The 20,994-nt window shown below is 39.9% G+C and overlaps 1 protein-coding gene across 2 annotated transcripts; it reads left to right on the top strand.

Annotated features, from left to right (window-relative positions):
* The first annotated feature begins 3,971 nt into the window (after positions 1-3,971).
* On the top strand, positions 3,972-19,822 carry EIF2S2 (eukaryotic translation initiation factor 2 subunit beta). Of its 2 annotated transcripts, none has more exons than XM_084247070.1 (9): positions 3,972-4,120; positions 9,597-9,774; positions 11,279-11,382; positions 13,909-14,035; positions 14,671-14,771; positions 15,365-15,513; positions 18,051-18,107; positions 18,877-18,962; positions 19,571-19,822. In XM_084247070.1, exons 1-9 carry the CDS (start codon positions 4,106-4,108, stop codon positions 19,744-19,746), a joined length of 993 nt encoding a protein of 330 aa, XP_084103196.1. In that variant the 5' UTR covers positions 3,972-4,105; the 3' UTR covers positions 19,747-19,822. The 2 variants fall into 2 exon arrangements, with proteins under 2 accessions (XP_084103196.1, XP_084103195.1); XM_084247069.1 differs by having other exon boundaries at positions 13,900-14,035.
* The last annotated feature ends 1,172 nt before the right edge of the window (positions 19,823-20,994 follow it).

Here is a 20,994-nt window from a genome sequence, read left to right as displayed (position 1 = left end):
GGGTGAGAGAATTCACCAGAGCCAGAGCAGGGAACAGAACAGGCAGACTGACAAAATACACTGCTGAAGGGAGCAGCGGGCGGCAGGAGAGGTCTGCGTGCCATGTAGGACCCTTGCCCAGCGGCTGGGGATCGAGCAGGTGCTGTGGAGGCTGCGGGCAGCTTTGCAACCCAGCGCTCAACCGCTGCGGTCACCGGGGAGGCCCCTAAAATCAATCATTTTTAAAGGGAGGGTTTTAATTACCAAAGCAGAGCTTTCTGCATTTTGAGATCTCTGGAAGATAAGCAAATAGAGAGCTAGGCACTTGGATGTGAGGCTAAAACTCAGAGGAGCTTGGATGTGTGGCTAGAACTCAAAGGTGAGGTTTGGGTTGGAAATGTGACATAATAACAGTATTTGAAATAGTATTTTCATTTGAGTATAGCTGGATCAACTTGCTTGGACTTGATAATTAGTAAATCTCAGTGACACACTGGTTACCTTATAAGTCATTTCTACATACAACTAAATAACAATTCATTCCTACTAGTTTAATTCTCAAAGGATAACTCTATTCAAGACATCTTTGGGGGAGAGAAAAGATATCTTCTATCAACCCAAAGATAAATTTAATTTCTGTTACTAGATGCTTTTCATTAATATCTCAGTAATTTGTCTCTTTTTCTCAGCAAAGCTAATACTTAAAGGTCCCACTTAATTAGATGTTCATAAATGAAAAGGCCGAATAGGTTTGGATTTCTATGTGAGTTAGAATCTCTATCTAAATTATGCTTTCTGGGCCTCCCTGGTGGTGCAAGGGGTTAAGACACAACCCATGAAGCTATCCGCAGCCACTGCAGCACAAGTTCAATCCCTGGCCAGGGAGCTACCCACATGGTGCAGCAGACCTCTCCTGACTCCCCATTGCTCCCCTCAGCAGTGTACTTCAGTCAATCTGCCTGTTCTGTTCCCCACTCTGTCTCTGGTGAATCCTCTTACCCCCCACATCTCTGGCCTGTATCCCAGCTCTTGTATGCATAAATAAATAAATCTTTAAAAAAATAAATTATGGGGCCTCCCTGGTGGCGCACGGGGTTAAGCACCGCACTATGAAGCAATCCTCAGCCTCTGCAGCACAAGTTCGATCCCCAGCCGGCCAGAGAGAAACCCACATGAGACCTCTTCTGTCTTGCCTGCTGCTCCCCTCAGCAGTGTATTTCAGGCAGTCTGCCTGTTCTGTTCCCCACTCTGTCTCTGGTGAATCCTCTCACCCCCTGCATCTCTGGCCTGTACCCTAGCTCTTGTATGCATAAATAAATAAATCTTTTAAAAAAATTTTAAAAAATTACGCTTCCTATAAGTATGTATGGACTTGCTTGCCCATCAAAAGAGTCCTGGATTAAGAATCATGAGATCGGGTTTCTACTTTAAATACTGTCACTATTTCACTTTAAGTTATCGTCTCTCTAGGTCTGCTATTTTATGGATCATGTGAAGAGACCAGGGAATATTATAAGGCCTCTGAAAAAAGTAATTTAGTATATAATTGAAGAATTGTCATCAATAGCTTACTATTGAGAAGCTGGAGATCTTGGGTGGTGTTGAGCATAAAGAAAGATCCAGGTGAAGATTCCAGTAGTCTGTTTCTGCATTTCTCATTATTTTTATGGCCTCCATAATTTGGCTTCTGTATCTATAAAACAGGAAAATCACAATGATTTCCTTCACCATGGTGAGAAGGAAATTAATGTGTATATGTTTTGCAGAGATTCCTAGATAGGAGAGGTTAAGATAATTATTTGTATTGACTTTATTATTATTTAAATAGGATCTATCTCTTTGAAAACTTGGAAAAGTTTAGCTGCTATTGCTTTGTGACATTTGCCAGTTCCTCACTGAATCTTGACTTTTCCTGAAAAAGAAACTACTACCCTGGGGAAAGCCTGAAATCTCTAAGGAATATCTTTTTCCTTCCCGCTGATTCCCCACTTCATTTGTTTCTAGTTTCTCTCAGTCTTCATTTTCCTGGTTAAACAGGCTTTTCAAATACAGGCCAAACTATTTCCCTCTCTCCTCTTCAAGGCATCCCCATTCAAAGTGCTTTGTGGACTGCCATGCCCCAAATGATTGTTACTGCAGAGACCCAGGAGGTGATAAATGGCATATACCAGTAGCTAACAATCAGGAGTGACTGATATTTGGAGAAAATTTTGTTTGTCATAACAAGGGTGAGGGTGACAGTGGCAGCTAGTGGATACAGGCCAGGGATAATGCTAAACATCCTAAATGCCCAGAAAAGCCCCAAACAACAAAGAATTATCTGGTTCAAAATGTTGATCAATAGTGTTGCTACTGAGAAACCCTGGTTTGCACAGATATCAGCAGTTGAAGATTACTGAGGAGGCAACGCAGACTTGTTACAGGTGCAGATTCTCAGTGTGGTAAATAAAGTAGCAGTCATTAGCATCAGGCAGTCTGGATTTGGATACCCAGGTTCCCCATTTTGCTGGCTGTATATGGGATTTAGTAAATGCCATGAAAGTTTTTTCTCATCTGCAAAGGGGACTAATAAAGTATCATTTTCATTAAACTGTAAATTACTTGCAGGAGAGAGACCTATTTCTACCTGCCATGCCTAGATTAGAAGCTAGAACTCAATGGGTAGTACTAAGTATTTGTAGATTGTCTCACACAGTTGTTTTGAGGTCTAAGGCATAGAACATATACCAAGTAATAGGAAACACAGTGACAAGGAAAAAAGCAGCTTCTGGTAGCAGGAGCTAGGCTGGCACTATTAGCTAGGGTATGCTGCCTGTTAAACATAAACAATTTCACAGAACACCATTACCAGACAAAGCTACTCTTTGACCCCCATGAATCAAGACACATACACAAATCACTTCATAGTCATGCCTGAATACAAACGAAAAAGAACACTATCCCAAGCACAGAAATACCCAATAGCCCCCTATCCTGGGTAAGACGAGGGACTGTTTCTTAACCCATCATAACTTTTAGCCTCTGGTGTCTTCTCTATTGTAGATAATAATTATTAAAATCCATCACAGAATTACATCCACTTCCTATAGTTTCCATTCCAGAGAAGGCCCGTTTCCCTGAACCCTTCCCCAAATTTCCTAACATAAGCCCAAATCCTGTAATTATTTTTCCAGCATCCTCTTCCTGATGCCCACAGTTCGCCTCCCTCCTTGCAAGACGACAGAATGTCCAACTTTGTTCAACACAGGGCTGTTCTCAGTGGTCTTTGGTTGAAGGACCATGACAATAGTGGGAACCCCCCAAAGAGTAGCCATTATTATGTCTCAAGGGAAATGTATGCTGTGCCCTCAGCGTTCAAATAAAGACATCATAAACAACTATTTTGAAGCTTCCAGACCGACTGCCTCTTGACAAGTCGTTTCTCCTTAGGGAACATCTCTCCTCAGTATACCCTGAGGAGACAAGAAGGAGGCTTTTGATTTCCGGCTTCTCAAGCTGAAATGCAGCAGGTTAAGTTACGAACAAAGTGAAAAGCCCTTGGTGAGGTGCGCGCCTCCCCCTCCAACTGAGTTCTTCCAGCACTAGAAAACTCCAAGGAGGCATGCTGGTAGTAGCAGCCCTAAAGGGTTCAGGTTACTAAATGTCTTCACACCCTTAAACAAGGAGCAATAACCCCGAATTCACCTCCACAAGGAGAGCAGACCAGCGCGGATTCCCCAATGTGCAAAATACCAAGCTAAGGTGGCACCGCCCACAAACCCAACCCTCGGGCCGGCGTCCTCAGGCGTCACGCATGCGCACAGATCACGGTGCGGCGGCCGAGCAAGTGCCCGCCTCTTCTAGGCGGACTACAAGTCCCGAAGTGCATGGCGCCGCGGCGTCGCCAGGTAACTCGCGCCCTACGAAGCGCGCTCGGTCGAGTCCTCCGCGCGCCTGCGCCGTGACGAGCAATGCGCAGGCGCATTTCCAACGATTGGGAGGCGAGGGCGGGGTGTCGTTCCCTTTCGCTGATGCAAGAGCCTAGTGCGGTGGTGGGAGAGGTATCGGCTGGAGCCGCGCTGCCGCCGGGGCCTGGAGCGGACCCGTCCGACTTCTCATTTGCGTCGAACCTTCTCGAGCCGCAGCCATGTCCGGGGACGAGGTGAGGGCCTGAACCTGGGCGCTAAGGCGAAGAACTGAGGCGGGGAGCCGAACCCACCCCAGTGTGGGAGCCCGGGCCTGCGGCCTAGCGGCCGGACGCCGCCATGTGGGGCAGCCGGGCCTAAGCGGCCCGGAGCAGTCGAGCCGGCGAGGACTCCGGAGCCCTGGGCTTGGCCGCGCCCTGCTCTCAGGGTGGCGGCGCGGAGGCCGGCGTCCTCCCGTGGCCGGCGTTTCCGGAATAGAGCACGTTGAGTTGCCTGCCGGGTTAGTGTCCCGACTGAACGAGATCGGGGCTGGCGACCTCTGCATTCCTGTCGATTTGACAGTGAAGCTCCAGTTCGCCTGGCCAGGCCTGCCGGGAGGAGCCTCCTTCAGCTCCGGTGCAGTGCCCCCATTAAAAACTTTGCAGACTGGTTTGTCCTAGCTTAGTATCCGCCCTTGTTCTCATCTCGAGTATTATTTCTTTGAAAGACCAGGGGATGAGGGAGGTAAGACGGAAGGACAATATCCTCCATGCTCATCAAGTGACCTCGGAAAACTTAAGGTAGTAGTTCCTGAGTTCTGTAACCGAGAGCTCACAGCGACGTGAGCGAGAAGTCAGGGCTGTGAGGCCGGCTAGGTCTTTTTCTGCCCTCCTACTTGTACCTAAGCAAATTTATGCCAATCCCATTTGGCCAGCTTTATCCCAGTGTATGTAAACCCGTTGTCTTAAAGTGAAGTTTGATTTTAATTACTGATATTTAGTATTCTTTAACACTGGGGGGAAGCTACTACTTATGGGTCAGCTCTCCTCACCAAAAGAAAAAGAAAGAAAAGCTCTTGATATTTATGAATCACTTCTCTAAAAATTCGAGGCCTGTAGGTCATTGGAAAGAAAGAAGAGGAAAATATCTGAATTTCTCAGGGGTCGCCTTTTGATGTAGACCTTGAAGATGCTTAGAATTTCTTTGGAAAAGACTGATCACGGGCCAAAGGAATAAATAAGAAGGCTAGGAATAGGCAAGTGTGTAAGTGAAAAGTGGAATATTCTCGAATTTGGTTAGAGTTAATCCCTTGATATGTAGATAGTGGCTAGTTCATTGAGGGATCTAAAGACCAGGTTAAGGAATTTGAATTTTATTCTGTATGGGACTCTTAATCACGCATTTGATTTTCCCAACAGTCCTGTAAGATATGTGCTCATTTCAGAGATGAGAAAACTGAGGTTTAGAGAGTTTTTATAATCCCCATGAGCCAGTACTAGAATTCCAGGTCTATGCAATATTGCTCTTATCTAGGTGACTAAGAGGCTCTTACTCTCTTAGGGAAGAAACAGAGTGTAAGGGAAATAGGTGATTCTTGCTTGGAGGCTGCTATATTCCAAAAGTTCTGAGAGGGTTAGCTTTTCATGCTTGTTTTGTTTCTACCCATTTTCTTTATGTTTTCATGATCTTTAGCAAATACAGTACATGTCTAGTGTGAGGTACTATGTATGGCATATGGTTTCTATAATGAAGTGCTTACAAGTGTTGGAAGGAAGAAGGTAAGAGATCGGTTTGAGGGGCTAGAGGATTCATTTCTAGAAGTGGGATGAGGTTTTGAAGGAAGTAGAATATGAATGCATTACTGGAGAGTGAATAGGATTTTGTCAAACAGATGACAGAACCAACATTCCACCGAGAAGCTAATAAACTATTAAGCAGCTTGGCACGTCTCAGGTATACCTGTCCAACTTCATTTTAGACAGAAAACTAGGGCCCAGGAAAAGTTGACTTGTTTAAGAACACACAGCAAGTTAGTGGAACGAAAACCCCGCCTGGCATTTGGTTTCCACTCTGGAGCTATGTGCCAATTCTGGTTCCTCTAGTATTTCTGACCAGATAATGTTTTGGTTTTTTTTTTTTTTTTAAAGATTTATTTATTTATGCATACAAGAGCTGGGGTACAGGCCAGAGGTGCTGGGGTTGGGAGGGAGGTTGAGATGACTCACAGAGACAGAGTGGGGAACAGAACAGGCAGATTGACCAAAGTACACTGCTGAGGGGAGCAGCTGGCGAGACAGGAGAGGTCTGCTGAGCATGTGGGTATCTCCCTGGCCAGCTGGGGATTTCTGGATAGCTTCATAGGTTGTGTCTTAACCCCTTGCGCCACCAGGGAGGACCAGACAATGAATTCTTAACTTGTGACTGTTTTATAGACTTGTACAGATCAAGTGAAAATCTGCATATAGAAATGATTAATAAGCTGCCAAGGACTCCCCAGAATGGAGTACTTATGCTTAGGAGCAGTAACTCTTTCAACTTAAAATAACTTACTGATGTACAATTGACATAAAATAAACTGCAAACATTTTTTTTAAAGATTTATTTATTTATGCATACAAGAGCTGGGGTACAGGCCAGAGATGTGAAGGGTGAGAGGATTCACCAGAGAGAGAGGGGGAATGGAACAGGCAGGCTGACTGAAATACACTGCTGAGGGGAGCAGCCTGCGAGATAGGAGAGGTCTTCACCATGTGGGTTGCTCCCTGGAGGGCTGGGGATTCAACTTGTGCTGCAGAGGCTGCAGATTGCTTCATAGTGTGGTGCTTAACCCCTTGCACCACCAGGGAGGCCCCTGCAAACATTTTTTTTGATCCTGGTAATTAAACCAAAAAATTTCACCAAAACATAACCTCTTAATTATGTGGAGCCATGGTCTTTAAAAATCAGTATTCTAGAAACATGGGTGCTACCTAGTGAAGAAGAAATCTCCTTATCTGTGGGCATACAGTATATTTCAGACCTTTTTTTTTTTAGTGCTGTCAATAGCTAAGACTATAGCGCATTCACAAGGTGCTAGAACATCAGGTTTTCACACAACACAGTAAGATGTTTTACAAAAAAAGCTTTATACTAAAAAAAAGTTTCTAATTTAAAATGGATTGTGTATTGAATGAAGTTTACAAAATCCAGAAGAAACAGAGAGAACTAAAACTCACCCAGAGGTGACAGTACTTTTTCTCTGCTTACCTTGCTTCTCCGGGTTCTTTTGTAACTCACACCGGCCTACTGGGTGTGGTGTGATCATAAAGTTACCATCTTGGATAGAAGCAGGCTTCCAATTTGATAAAGCACTTTAGGCTATTATTGGGGTGATTTTTGCTGGTATCTCTTTCCCTCACCTCCTCAAACTCAACATAGGAAGTTGAAAATTGAAAGTTGCTTTTTGAAGACTTTGTTATGATTCAAAAAAAAAAAAAAATAGTTCAAGGGCCTCCCTGGTGGCCTAGAAGTCTCAGCACTATCACCTGGATGGTCTGAGTTTGAACCCCAGCCAGGGGTCTCACGCACATAGGGCACAGCAGACCTCTCTTGTCTTACCCTGTGCTCCCCACTCTGTCTCTGGTGAATTCTCACCCTGCCCCATATCTCTGGCCTGTACCCCAGCTCTTGTATGCATAAATAAATAAATTTTTAAACAAAAAAAATCGAGGTTCTGCTTTTTCCATAAATGCATTGATAGCAGCTTTCTGCTTCTCAAATTTAAACTAGTCTCATAAACAAATACTTGGAATATGATCAGTTGTACATCAGATATGAAAGTCTTAAACATTTTTTTAAGTCAAGACTGACATACCCTTGTGAGGTATTTTTTATTGGGGTGGGGTAGGAGCTCTGCTCTAGGTACTGCTTTGGGATTCTTCTTTTTAAATTGCTGAGTGCTTTGAATAAAATGAGGTCATGAGTATGTTTAAAGTATCCAGAGGCAGTAATTGAGAGAAATGTTAATTATTTCAGTAGATAATTCTCACGTTTGTTACCCATTACAACACTTCAAACTGTTGATCAGATAGTTTCCCTGTAGACCTAGATACAAACAGGATAAGAAGACATTTGTGAGACTCTTCTCTGATGATTTCAGAATCCCTCCCTTCTTTGGTCTGTCTTGCTAAATAAATAGCTAAATGACTGTTCCAAGGACCATGGTACTTGAAAAGAAAAATACAATAAATGAATAGTTAAATCCTGCCTGCCAGACAACCAAATTTATAGTGCCTGGAATGCTGTCTGTCCTTTTGCCAAATCTCCATATTTCAGGAATGAGGAGGAACTTTAGCTGCCTCCCTGAAACAGATTGCAACATTCCCTGTAGGGTGACCCAAGGCCCAGTAGGTCATTCATTCTTCTTGCTCTATAAGTTTGCCAAATAATGTTTTTTCAGAATGACTACATTTCAGCTATTTATTCACACAGTAGAGTATAACTATTAAATGAGGTTGTATTAATTTCTAGAATGTCTTACAGATCTTCTCTGTAAAGTAAGGACAAAAACTACCCTATTGCAGGTTATAGTTTGGTTTCAGTATAGCTGCCCACTTTCCCAAACTGACTTGTTTGGGATATTTATGTTAATTAGAATCAATTCTGGGATTTTTTTTTTTTTTTTAATTTCATGTCTTGGAAATTAGGTCACCAGTTGATGAAATTTTAGTGATAGGAATCAGAAGACACTGCTTTTTGAACTGTGAAAGCATTATATAAGTTATAATGATTGCTGACATATATTATTTTTGTGCCAGGTACTATCTTAAGTGTTTTATGTCTATTTATTTATTTAATCCTCCCAATACTTATTGATTCTGCTACTTCATCCATTTTACAAATAATACATGGGGAAGGCAGGGATTTTTCTGGAATAACACAAGAGCCAAAGTCAGGATTTGAATTCAGTCAGTTGGATCCCTTTGTACTTAAACACTTTGCCACACTATCATTAACAGATCACTAGGCAAAATGTTAAATTTAAGCATGGTAGAATATGGATAAAGATTGGTAAGAGACTTAGAAAAAAATACTGGATTTGTATCCAGTTCTGTTTGACTTCAAAGACCTTGTTCCTTTTACCAGGCATCTGCCCTATATATTGTTTAAACTATTTGTCTAAAGTAATTTTGTTGTAGTTTTCCAAGTGATCAATGCAAAGATAGTCTACAGTAAGTTATAGATTGCTTTTTCATTTATCTAGTGGACATTAGATAAAAAAAACCTAAGAGAACTTAGGTTAGAACAAAAAGCAAAGTCTTATTCACATAGAGATTGACTACATGAAGAGTTGCTGCTGAGCTTCCTTAATTTGTCCGAACTTTAGGATAAAATTTTTTTTTAGATCAGGTCAATCTCTTGGTGTAGCAAACCCAGGGTACCAGCCTTAAACACATATAACCTACCTATGCATTGGTTTTCTCAACCATAAAGGTGTGTAGCATAGGTTATTGCTGAGGTTCCTTCCTCTAAATTTCATCATTCATTCATTAAGTCTCCAGATTTGCTGGTAAAACTAAAAGTGAAGTGTGTGTGTCTTGTGGTAATCTACAAATTAAACATTCTGTACCCAAGTTTGAGGACCACCACCTATTCTATTCTTTAATAATGTATGCCATTTGAAGATAAAGCAGATTTGAAAATGACCATCATTTAAAAAAATCACTTGATCCCTTTCTGTTTTATTTTAAACAGATGATTTTTGATCCTACTATGAGCAAGAAGAAAAAGAAGAAGAAGAAGCCTTTTATGTTAGATGAGGAAGGAGATGCTCAGACAGAAGAAACTCAGCCCTCGGAAACAAAAGAAGTGGAGCCAGAGCCAACTGAGGACAAAGATGTAGAGGCAGATGAAGAGGACAGTAGGAAAAAAGGTGAGTGATAAACACAAGAGACTTACTGTTGTCCTGGGAAACCAAGTCCTCTTCCGTTGGTGTTTGGATTTTGTGCATACGGTGACCACACAGCCTAATAAGGATGTTCCACTGACGTTGAGGCCATCAACATTCTGTGCACTGGGCCTTGTCAGATTTCTGATAGACTCATTCCATGGAAATGCCCATTGAAGTCATAAGTTTCAAAGATGACAAAATCTCATCATTCCAGAGCTGACTTTCCAGTCTAATTTGTCTGGTCTCTTTTCCAATTTTAATGGTGGCTGTATTTGAGTGTAGGCAAAAAGAAATGGGACCTAGGTAGGCAGTTTGTCTTAGCAAGTCTGAAAATGTGTAAAAGAGTAAAATTACAGCTTAATACATTTGGGGTTAAATACCAGTGATAATTAATTCAGTTTTCTGCTCTATGTAGACACCATTTGACTATTAAGGAGAAATTAATGGCTCACTAAACATAATTTAATGTCTGTTGAAGGTGAGACACTGCTGGGATAGAAAGAACTGACATTCATTGAGCATCTACCACATGTTTAAAATAAACTTGGAAAGTAAATCACTCTTGCAGTAAGATAAAATGAATTCATACATAACTCCTTGAAAACTTTTTAGCAAAGGGATCCTAAAATACTGCTAGTATACAATGGGCTTCAGCAGAACAAAGAGAAAACTTATTGGACAGAACACATTATTTACTAATGGCAGATAAAATTTTATTTCATATTAAAGCCTCATTTTAATGAATGTGAAATACTTTATAAGGGCTTTTGTTGATTGCTTGCTTGAGTGATTGAGTGAATAACATGTTGAGCTAGGCTCTAGGAGTAAGATGAAAAAGGCATAGTCCTTTAGTGTCTACTGGGAGATAAACATGCAGAATGTTAATAACTACTTCTGTTGGAGTCAAGAAGTTACTAGAGGGCACCAGTTGGGAGGAGATTGACTTAGAGAATACTTGGTGGAAGTAGCATCTAATGTCCTGTGGGATGGAGATAAGAGGTATAGGGGAGGGCCATGGGAAGGTATGGAGGTGAGAGACACACACTGCACTAAGAAGTAGAAGTAGTCATTTGGGCTGGAACCAGGGACTAAAAAAGGGTAGGCAGAAGTGGGGAGAAAAAAAGCTAGAGACTCTTGGAAATTAAGTTAGAGCCCTGACTTTGTTTTAGGAACATTGAGGTATGATTTGGTCCCCCCAGTATGGTCACCTGACCACATTTTTCATTCAAAGCTTTGAGTTGACTTCCCACTGTTTTTCAGAAGTATAATGTGGTTATGGAGGGACTGCTATACTAATTAATGCCCAGTCTTTTTATTCTGGTGGTTTAGTTAGTAGCAGAGACACATTAGTGTAACTCAATTTGATACTTTGCCTTTTGCTGTTTGTGTTAATAATTGTTATTAATTTAAAAACTTGACCCCAAGATTAGTTGCTTCTAATTAGTTTCAGTAAACAATTTGTTAATAATCTCAATTTTCTTTTTAGATGCTTCTGATGATCTTGATGACTTGAACTTCTTTAATCAGAAGAAAAAGAAGAAAAAAACAAAAAAGATATTTGATATTGATGAAGCTGAAGAAGGTGTAAAGGTAGTATTGCTTTCTTATTGAAGGTAAAATTTGACCTATTGAAAGATTGTTAATGGGTGATGTTTCTCCCTCATTGTCTCATCTACTAGCTTTGCTTTTGTTGTTAAGTACTTTACCACTGTCAAAGGTTATTTTCTCAAATTATGTCTTGTTATCTTAAGGGATTATGGTTCAAATGAATGTAAATTTAGGCACACTTTGTATATTGTGCGCCATTAAGATGATTACAAAATGCCTCTTATTTTTAACTATATAGAGATTGGCCAACGGAAGATATTTCTATGAAGCAAATATTTCCTATAGTTTCTTTTGTTAAGCTTTTGGTAACATGTTAAAGATACATAAACTTATATGTGTACCTCTGGTAGCTGATGGTCTTATAGCCCATAGGAGAAATAGAGCACTCATATTAGTTTTCTGGAGTTCTCTGATCTTGTAAGGACTTTAGACTTTGTCTTACTACTGGATTGATTTCTAATTCCAATTCAGATATCTCAGAATTCTTTTAGAAGACCTGTTTAGGAATCTTTAGCAGAACCCACACACAAATCTATTTAGAAAATGCAGGGTAATGGCAATTTTATGCTTACACAGAGAGAGCAAGAGAACACATACATGCACGAAGCGTCCCACTTTGTGCCCTCTACTCAAATTTTTCTTTGGTAAATGATTTGTTTGCTCAAACCCAGGTAAAGTGTATCCCACATGTAGCAAGAAATATAGGTAGAAATTCACTGAATTTTGAAAACTGTGTCACAATTTTGATGACTTGCCTAATTCAGTAAATATGTATTGGTGATTACAGTGAGTCAGGTGTAGTGCTGATTGCTAGAATACTGGAAAATGAATAAGATAGTTTTCTTGTTTTCAGAGGTATTTAGTTCAGGGGTAAGTTAGACTCCTTTGGAACAAGATGATTTTACCTGGATTTTTATCTTGTTCTTTCTCGGTTTGGGATTTCTTCTCTTTTACTGCTGCAGGGAAATTGAGAAAGAGAAATGCTTAGATTATACTGAATAAATGAGGTTTAAATATCCTGAGTAACCACGTGACACATCAGAGCTTGTACCAAGAAAAATCTTAATTGTTGGTCAATTCCTCTGGTAGCTTTTGTCCTGAAGAGTCACTTATAAACTCTATCTTAATAAAGTATGTGGATACTTTTTTCTCTGCTATTGAAGTGGTAACAAAGGATGTTACAAGTATCCTCATCACTAGGCAACAACATAGATGCTAACTTAAAATTGAAATGTTTTTAAGATCTTGAGTTAGTCTCCCACTTGAGTTTTCAGATCATGACAGGACTTTTGAAAAATACTTTGTGGTGTTCTTTGCCTTTCACTGGGTCTTAGCCCCTGTTTGGAAATAGAGCTTACTGGGATGAAATAGTGTAGGCATAGAAGCTGGCTGTGGTGTGCTAATTTATATTCGTATGTCAGTTTAGTGTTTACCGATGTGTCATTGTAGTCTATGTTAAAAAGACTAGTCTTAGTCTAGGCTAAATTTGTGTGTTATATAGCTAATAGACATGGACAATTGGTCTGTGATGGTTTCATTTACTTTCAGTTATTCCAACTTTTTGCTGATAGGATTTCTGAAACTAGTCATTGTCACAGTTCAGATAGGAGCATGCAAAAGTAGATTGGTAATGTTGACAGCACATTCATGGTGAGCTGGATAAACTGGAGACTGGCTCTTTCTGCTCTTTTGGGGGAATTTATGACTATTTTCTAGGCTGTGGTATGCCCTGTCTATATCCGTGGTTATAGCAACTATTCAAATGACCATAATTTTCCATGGGTTCTGCCTTTTCCCTCTTCCATAATGACATCTATTAAAATGATGCCCAAAGATCACTACAAAGTGTGGTGTCAGAATGACTGTGGTAGTAGTTAAGTAAGGTACATTCTTGAGTTATGGGAGTTCCTCTCTAACATTATTGAACCTGGGGGAAAAGGGAGAGTTGTATATAACCTAGGGACCCTATACGTGTGACAAACCCCTGAAATGAGGACAGTCTTATGGGAGTGAGCCTTTAAACATGTGGAATCTGACTAACTCTGGATAGAATTGAATTAAATTGTAGGTGATCTAGTTAGTGTCACATACTTAGTGTCAGGAGAAAAAAAAGCCTTCTACTTACTACATCAGAGTACTTAGAAACTTTTGAAAGATACTCCTGAACCCTGTTCTTGCTGAATTGTCAATCAGTTTTAAGGATTTTAAAGTTTCCCAGGAGATTTTTGTCAGTTAGAAACACAGACAGTGATTATAAGCTCCCAAGACTGATGGATAAAAGAAAGGAAAAGATTCTACAAAAGTGTCTTGAACAAGAATTTCTGGTTTAAATGACAGAATCTCTGAACTGGTATGGCTTATCTAGAATGGACATTTCTTATCTGAAACTTCAGTTTTGAATATTTGATTTTTTTCCTCAAATGATGTCAGCCCATGTCATTAAAAACAAAAAATTAGTCCTAGTATTACAATGTTCAGACGCTTATCTCAATTTCTTAGGATCTTAAGATTGAAAGTGATGTTCAGGAGCCAGCTGAGCCAGAGGATGACCTTGACATTATGCTTGGCAATAAAAAGAAGAAAAGGAAGAATGTCAAGTTCCCAGATGAGGATGAAATACTAGAGAAAGATGAAGGTAATGTTGGGCACTCAGCAGCTCAAGTTAGGTTACTCAAGCCTTTAACCTAGTCTCTTTGATGGGATTGGAGGGCTCGTTTTTCATTTTTCCCCTACCTGATAATGGAAGCTAAAAGGAAATAGTACCTAACCTGAAAATGACAATTAAATATTTCTTGGAAGTGTAGGCAATTTTGATGACAATAAAATATGCTAATTCAAACTATTGGGAAAATTGTTTGACTGAATTTTAAATAAAATTTTAAAAAATGTAATGTTTTTGTTAAATGTGCTATTTTATTAATTTCTAAGTGCTGTAAGGTGTTTAGAGAACTTTTGTGTTATCGGCAGGTTGGGTTTTTATAGATGTGGATGTTTAAGTGCTTCAAAACAGTTGGTTCTTTCCTCCATTGAGGGTTGTTTATGAAAATTGTAATCTTTAAGGAATCCTATCTTTAAGGGATAGGGGGTTGTGAGACTTAATGCTTTTATGCTTGCTGCTGCTATGAATGTAGTTACGAGGGAAGACAGGCGTCTTTGAAGCTTTTCTCTAGAACTGCCTCCCCGTGCCTCCTCTTCAAACCCCCCCCCCTTTTTTTTAATACCGTATCAGGGCCTACCCTATTTCATTCTTACAGTCTTTGTTCTCTATAGCTTTAGAAGATGAAGACAGCAAAAAAGATGATGGTATCTCATTCAGTAACCAGACAGGCCCTGCTTGGGCAGGCTCAGAAAGAGACTACACATATGAAGAGGTAAGACATATTTTGTTATGAAAGTGGCTTTGTTCAATAGAATTCAAAGAAAAGCAAAATAAATATTCCCTGAACTGGGAAAGCCATTGAAATATGGATTGATAGTGAAACAGACGCAGAGAGGTCACACTGCCAGTGCATGTTGTTTCGTGCCTGCATATGCTGGGGCAGCTTGCCCAGAGTCATCGTACTGCTCACTGTTCCCATCTGACTGTGAACATGTGCCCCTTTGAGTGAGGTGGGGGAAGGACAGGGGGGAGAAGAGGGAATGGCTACTTGGGGACCGGGATTGTCTGGAGTTTGTTTGGGCTTTTCCATGTATCATACACTTTCCCATAGAAACAGAATTAGTAGGGGTACATTCGTTAACTTTGAACAAAGAATTGCTGAGCAGTGATAATGGACCAGATCCTGTTTGCAGACTGCCCTCAGGGAGCTCCCAGAACATGTAGTGATGCATGTGTTTGTTTAATCAACAGTGAAGTTTGCTGTTTACAGTTAAAGCAAAGTGACTCAAGTAGGAACTTCATGCTCCTATTTTTTTTTTATGCTCCTATTAATAACAGTACATGCATACTACTTTATCTTTACAGCTATTAAATCGAGTGTTCAACATCATGAGGGAAAAGAATCCAGATATGGTTGCTGGAGAGAAAAGGAAATTCGTTATGAAACCTCCACAGGTTGTCCGAGTAGGAACCAAGAAAACTTCTTTCGTCAACTTTACAGATATCTGTAAACTGTAAGTTGGTTATTGGAGTGTCTCCATCCCAAATATTATATTCTCAGTGGAGTATATATTAAATATCCTTATTGTAGACTTTACTGCAGGTAGAACTATCAAGAGAATGCACAGGGTTAGGTTCAAGGAGGTCACAATTTGAGTTTGTCAGTTATTTAGATTCTGGGGTTGTTTTTATTAGGCATCCAAAGGTGAGAAAAGCCATCTCATACTGAACCATGAGAATGAATCCTAATCAGATGCAGTGAAAAGTGAGGAGCCTGAATGCCATCCTTAGAGCCTGGGGGAAGCCCAAGGAGGGTGGAAAAGCTCATTAGTGCTGGTATAGTCCTGTCAAGCAAGTGTAAGCAGTAAGCCCTAGGAAAGCAAGCTGAATTTGGTCTGACACTTCTTTGGATGGTCATTGCTAAGACATTGTTGATAAGATTTCAACTTAATTAGCATTACATTCAATGTCAATGTCATTCCCAGGTCTCACTGCCTTGGCCTCACTCTTTTAGTTCTTTGGGTATATCTTTTCTTCAGGTTCCTTAGGCAACTGACCTTATCTATCTGTTCTTCAGTCTCATATTGATGGGACTATTGCAGATAAAAGGCAAAAACAGTGGTAAACAAAAAAGATGATAATCACTAAAAATTCTGTCACCCAAGGGACACTTGTTTTCATTGCTTATAGGCATTACTTTAAAGATTATAGACTTTTTGCTGATGAAAATAAGAGGACTATATGCTTATTATAGAAAAATAAGAAAAGACACACTGAAGAAAATGAAAAAAAAATCTAATAAACCTATCATTAACAAAAAAGTAATCATAGTTTAATATTTTTATGTGGCAGCCCTAGGGGTTAAGTCTCTGTGCTGTCAACCTATCGCCAACCACACAGCATGAGTTCTATCCCCGGCCAGGGAAGTGACCCACATGGCTCAGCAGACCTCTCCTAATTCGCCTGCCTTTCCCTTATTTCAGTTAATCCACCTGCTTTGCTCCCCACTCTGTCTCTGGTGAATCCTCTCACCCCTGCACACCTCTGACCTACATCCCAGGTCTTCTACACAAAAATAAATAAAATCTTGAAGGGGGGGAAAAAAAGCACAAGGAAACTTAAAAAATATATATTCTTATGTTTAGTTTATACACATATTTTAAATAAATTGGTATACCAATTTTTTAAATAAAGGATTTATTTTTATTTATGCATACAAGAACGATGGTGTAAGCAAGAGGTGCATGGGATGAGAGGAGTCATCAGAGACAGAGTGGGGAGCAAAATAGGCAGATTTACTGAAATAGATCTGCTGAGGGGAGCAGTGGGCAAGACAGGAGAGGTTTGCTACACCATGTGGGTTAGCTCCCTGCCTGGGGATTGAACTTGGGCCACAATGGCTGGTGATAGCTTGACAGCACTGAGATTTTAACCCCTTGGCCACCATGGGAGGCCCATCATACCAACTTTTAAATTTATGGCTAAGTCTCGGGTACTTAAGTTAAATTTGAGAAACAATCCTTTTGCCCCATCAACTTTTTTCTCTTAATACATCATGATACTTCTACCCATTTCTTCATAAATGTTAAATAGTCTTCATAAACACTTTTAGTGACTACACAATGTACTAATGGTTAGGTAAGTCCCAAATTTTCATTGTCAGAGGCAAAGCTTCAGGGAACACTAATACATGTATGTTGGCAGTAAACAGAGCCTGGGAGCAAAAATTCACAGAATAGAATTGCTGCACCAGTGGACAGGTTGCTTTCCAGCAAGCTTGTATCCATTTGTATTTCAACTAATAACCTGTTTTTTTATATTTTCACCAACTCTCACTACATTTGGGGAAAAATAACTAAAATTTATAGTAGTTAATATTTGCTTATTGGAATAAGTTCAAACAGTGCCCAGGTGAATAGAATTAATTTTAGGCGTGTAAATCTGTTTTTGTCTTTTAAGTATATTGAGACCTGTCTTATTCTAAAAGCAAGATAGAATGGATATGCCATAATTTATTTAACTACTCACCAGTTGAATACTTAAGCTGTTTTCAATTTTTCTGCTATTGTGCTACCATGAAATATTTCTATATTATATAATTTTTCTTCTAATGAAAATTTTCAAACAGAAATGTAGAAATTAATTTAGCAGGAAATATGCAAGGACCTGGTATAATACACCCAAATATCAAATATCCATTGCTTAGGTTTATTGTAATTTGACTTCAAAAACATTTTTTTTAAGATTAGAATTAAAACCACCTTTGCATCTATTTCTGACCTCTTTCACCTTCCCAGAGAAATATGTTATCCTTGTAAGTTGATTACCTTTCTTCTCCATATTTAGGCATTTGTAAATAACAATTTTTTATGGGTTTTTTAAGTGTGTGTGTGTATATATCTTTACTTCAGAGTTTGATGTGAACAGTGTACTGAAATTTACCTAATAGCTAAGTAATCAAAGATTAAAACAGTGAACAGTTTTGCTTTGCTTTTTAAGTTTGTTTGGATTTCCATGAAAGATAAGTTTTCTATGTCCATTTTCTTTTCAGATTACATCGTCAGCCCAAACATCTCCTTGCATTTTTATTGGCTGAATTGGGTACAAGGTAAGAAATTCTCTTCAGTTGTATACAGTACTACTGGAGGGTTATGTAACAAAGGAACTCAGCTAGTGAGGAACAGAAATCTATTCATTTCAGTGGGAGAGCTTGGCTGTTTGGGAACAAGGTACAGTTATTAGTGATTCATTGGAATAGACCTGCTGGGGTACCAAAGTGTACCGTGGCACTGCCATATTTAGTTTGCTGTCACCTTATGCAAATTCAGGTCTGCCTTTGGAGTTTGCATTCTTAAAAAGCTTAATAACCGTGCCTACTGGGACTTTTAAAATATGGCTGGAAGGCTGTGATTCAAGGCCATTTTTGCTGGCTCCAGGTACGATTTCTGAAACCAGAGGGAGCACACAGCTCTTCTTAAAATTCTTTATGCTAGAGATGAAACTAACTGAATTCTATAAAGCAAGGAATATGCTTATGTGTAAAAAGGAGAGAACACCGCAGTGACTCCTAGTGGCAAACCAAATAAAAACAGTAATCTGGGAAAAAGTAACTCATGCCCCTGGTTGCTAAAGCAACCTTCCAGCTAAGGCCGTAGATGGCACAGAATTCGAGTGGGTGCTATAACCCTCAAGAATTTAAACTTACTGAAAAGCCAGTAAATATAAGTGGATTTGTCCTCTTGTATTTTGTTAAAATTTGAGAAACCAGGTAGGATAACGGTGTTCCTATGTCACTGAATATATGTTAAATCAACAAATGTAAATAAAGGTCCTTACAGGACAAACTAATGGTGAAATTTTTTCATTTTCTTTCATAGTGGTTCTATAGATGGTAATAACCAACTTGTAATCAAAGGAAGATTCCAACAGAAACAAATAGAGAATGTTTTGAGAAGATATATCAGTAAGTATATTATTTAATTTCAGCACATCAGTCTGGAAATGTTCTCATCAGGCTACACTATTTTGAGGAGAGCCGTTAGTTTATAATGCATCTGGAATGGTTGACCTTAAAATGTCAGGGAAAATTATAGTTAATGGGAAGTTGGGTCTTACAGGTGATCAGGGCTACAGGGTGAAAGGTTTGGATGTCCTAAGACAACCCAGCTGATTAAGGCTACTGGTTGGTTCCTGATTGAAGCCTAGTCAAAAATCTGCATTTAGCCCTGGCCTGATTTTATCTCCCCAATCACTTAAAAATGGCAGGTCTGCTCCCACCTAGGAAGCCAGTAACTTCCCTGAGTGACTCCAGTGGACAGACCCCTGATAAGGCACCTGGCAAGCATTCCTGCTTCCTTAGACATGTGGAGTCTTATTGCAACCCTTGTTTGGTACTTGAAGCACAATAACAGCTTGTGTTTTCTTACCCCTAGAATTACTAAGTTTAGCTAAAGGTTTCTGATGTGGGTGCTAGCATGGATTTTTGGAGTTCGGGTAGAAGATGTATTTCAGAGGGAAGAAACCTGGATTATAGTGGCCACCAAATAATTCTGTATGTTATTTTTTTTGCAGAGGAATATGTCACCTGTCACACATGCCGATCACCAGACACAATCCTGCAAAAGGACACCCGACTCTATTTCTTACAGTGTGAAACTTGTCATTCTCGATGCTCTGTTGCCAGCATCAAAACCGGCTTCCAGGCTGTCACCGGCAAGCGAGCACAGCTCCGTGCCAAAGCTAACTAATTTGCTAATCACCACTGATTTTTCAAAGTGTGTTGTGGAGATTTGGCTGGACAGGTTTACCATCAGAGTGGATATACCATTGTATTAAAAACAAGATAGAAACGCTGCCAAGTTCCTTGGTATGTGGCTGGTTGATCTGAAATCCTTGCGAGATGTGGATGCTCAGGCTGTTGGCATACTCATTACCCACTTAACAACTGTCAGAAACTTGATGGGGTAAGGAGGTGCTTTTTTAAAATCGTTCATAGACTTCTGTAAAATGCAAGATAAATTAAAGTTATTATAACAGTGATTCTTTCAATTTGATTTGTTCTTCAGTTTTCTTTTCTATAAAAATTGTGCTCGATGAATTCAATACAACAGCTTGTGCCTGGCAAGACTCTGTATCTTTGTTCTGAGAAACTGGACGTGGCAGGCACTTCAGCTAGCCAGCCATTTTCCTACTCCACTTTTGAGATATACATGAAGTAGAAACAGCTTCACATGGGAAGGTGATTAAAGCAAGAGGTATGCGAGCACAGTCTGTTTTCAGTGTCTTAAGGAACAATTATATAGATTTGAATTATTTTCATTATGGCAAGGATCATTGCCGCTACCTTACTGCCAAGTACTCCAGCTGTTACCATGTGAGGGAATACAAGGTGCTATGTACCCTCCCTCCTTAGAATATTCTTTATTGGCCACTAAGAGGCTCCTTGAAACATAGCCTCTGTGTCCTGTAATCAGCACATTAAGAAAACCCCTAACTGGGCATCATTGGGTCAGGAGGTGATGTGCTGTGTGCAGTGCAGATAACTCTTCTGATGAGAGTCTAAACCACCATACTAGAGGAAGTTTTCCTCTCCAACTTGGGTTATGGGTTTGAATAAGCCTACAACAAGTACATTTCTATTTTCTGTATTAAAATTAGTTTTGAATGTGACCATAAGAAACCAAGAGGTGTTGTTGCCTTTGTGGTACTTCTTGTACCTCCAGTTCTGTCTTCTGAGGATTTGGTTGGAAAGGGTGTTTAACCATTGAGCACAGGGGAAAAGATCTTAACGTGTCTGCTGTGCCTTGCACACACTTGCTGAGGATAAGGGCATAATGCTGTTCTTCACTTTGTCTTTGCCAGACTATTAGCAGCCCAGGAACAGTCACTTATCCCTGAATGTCTCAACCATTTTTTTGATCACTGTGACCCTTGAAGTGTTGTAAAGCATTTTGGCCATGAAGCAATGGAGGGAGCAGAGTATTCCCTCAACTTAA

Source organism: Talpa europaea (genome assembly GCF_964194135.1).
Source record: "Talpa europaea genome assembly, chromosome: 11".
NCBI classification, from domain to species: Eukaryota; Metazoa; Chordata; class Mammalia; order Eulipotyphla; family Talpidae; genus Talpa; species Talpa europaea.
Note: the sequence above shows the minus strand (reverse complement) of the source record. Positions and strands in the feature narration are given on the sequence as shown.

Excerpts from the sequence above, each read along its gene's own strand:
- EIF2S2 (XM_084247069.1), top strand. Across the intron at positions 9,775-11,278 it reads AGAGGACAGTAGGAAAAAAG|ATGCTTCTGATGATCTTGAT; the intron begins GTGAGTGATAAA and ends TTTTCTTTTTAG. Across the intron at positions 11,383-13,899 it reads AAGCTGAAGAAGGTGTAAAG|GATCTTAAGATTGAAAGTGA; the intron begins GTAGTATTGCTT and ends TCAATTTCTTAG.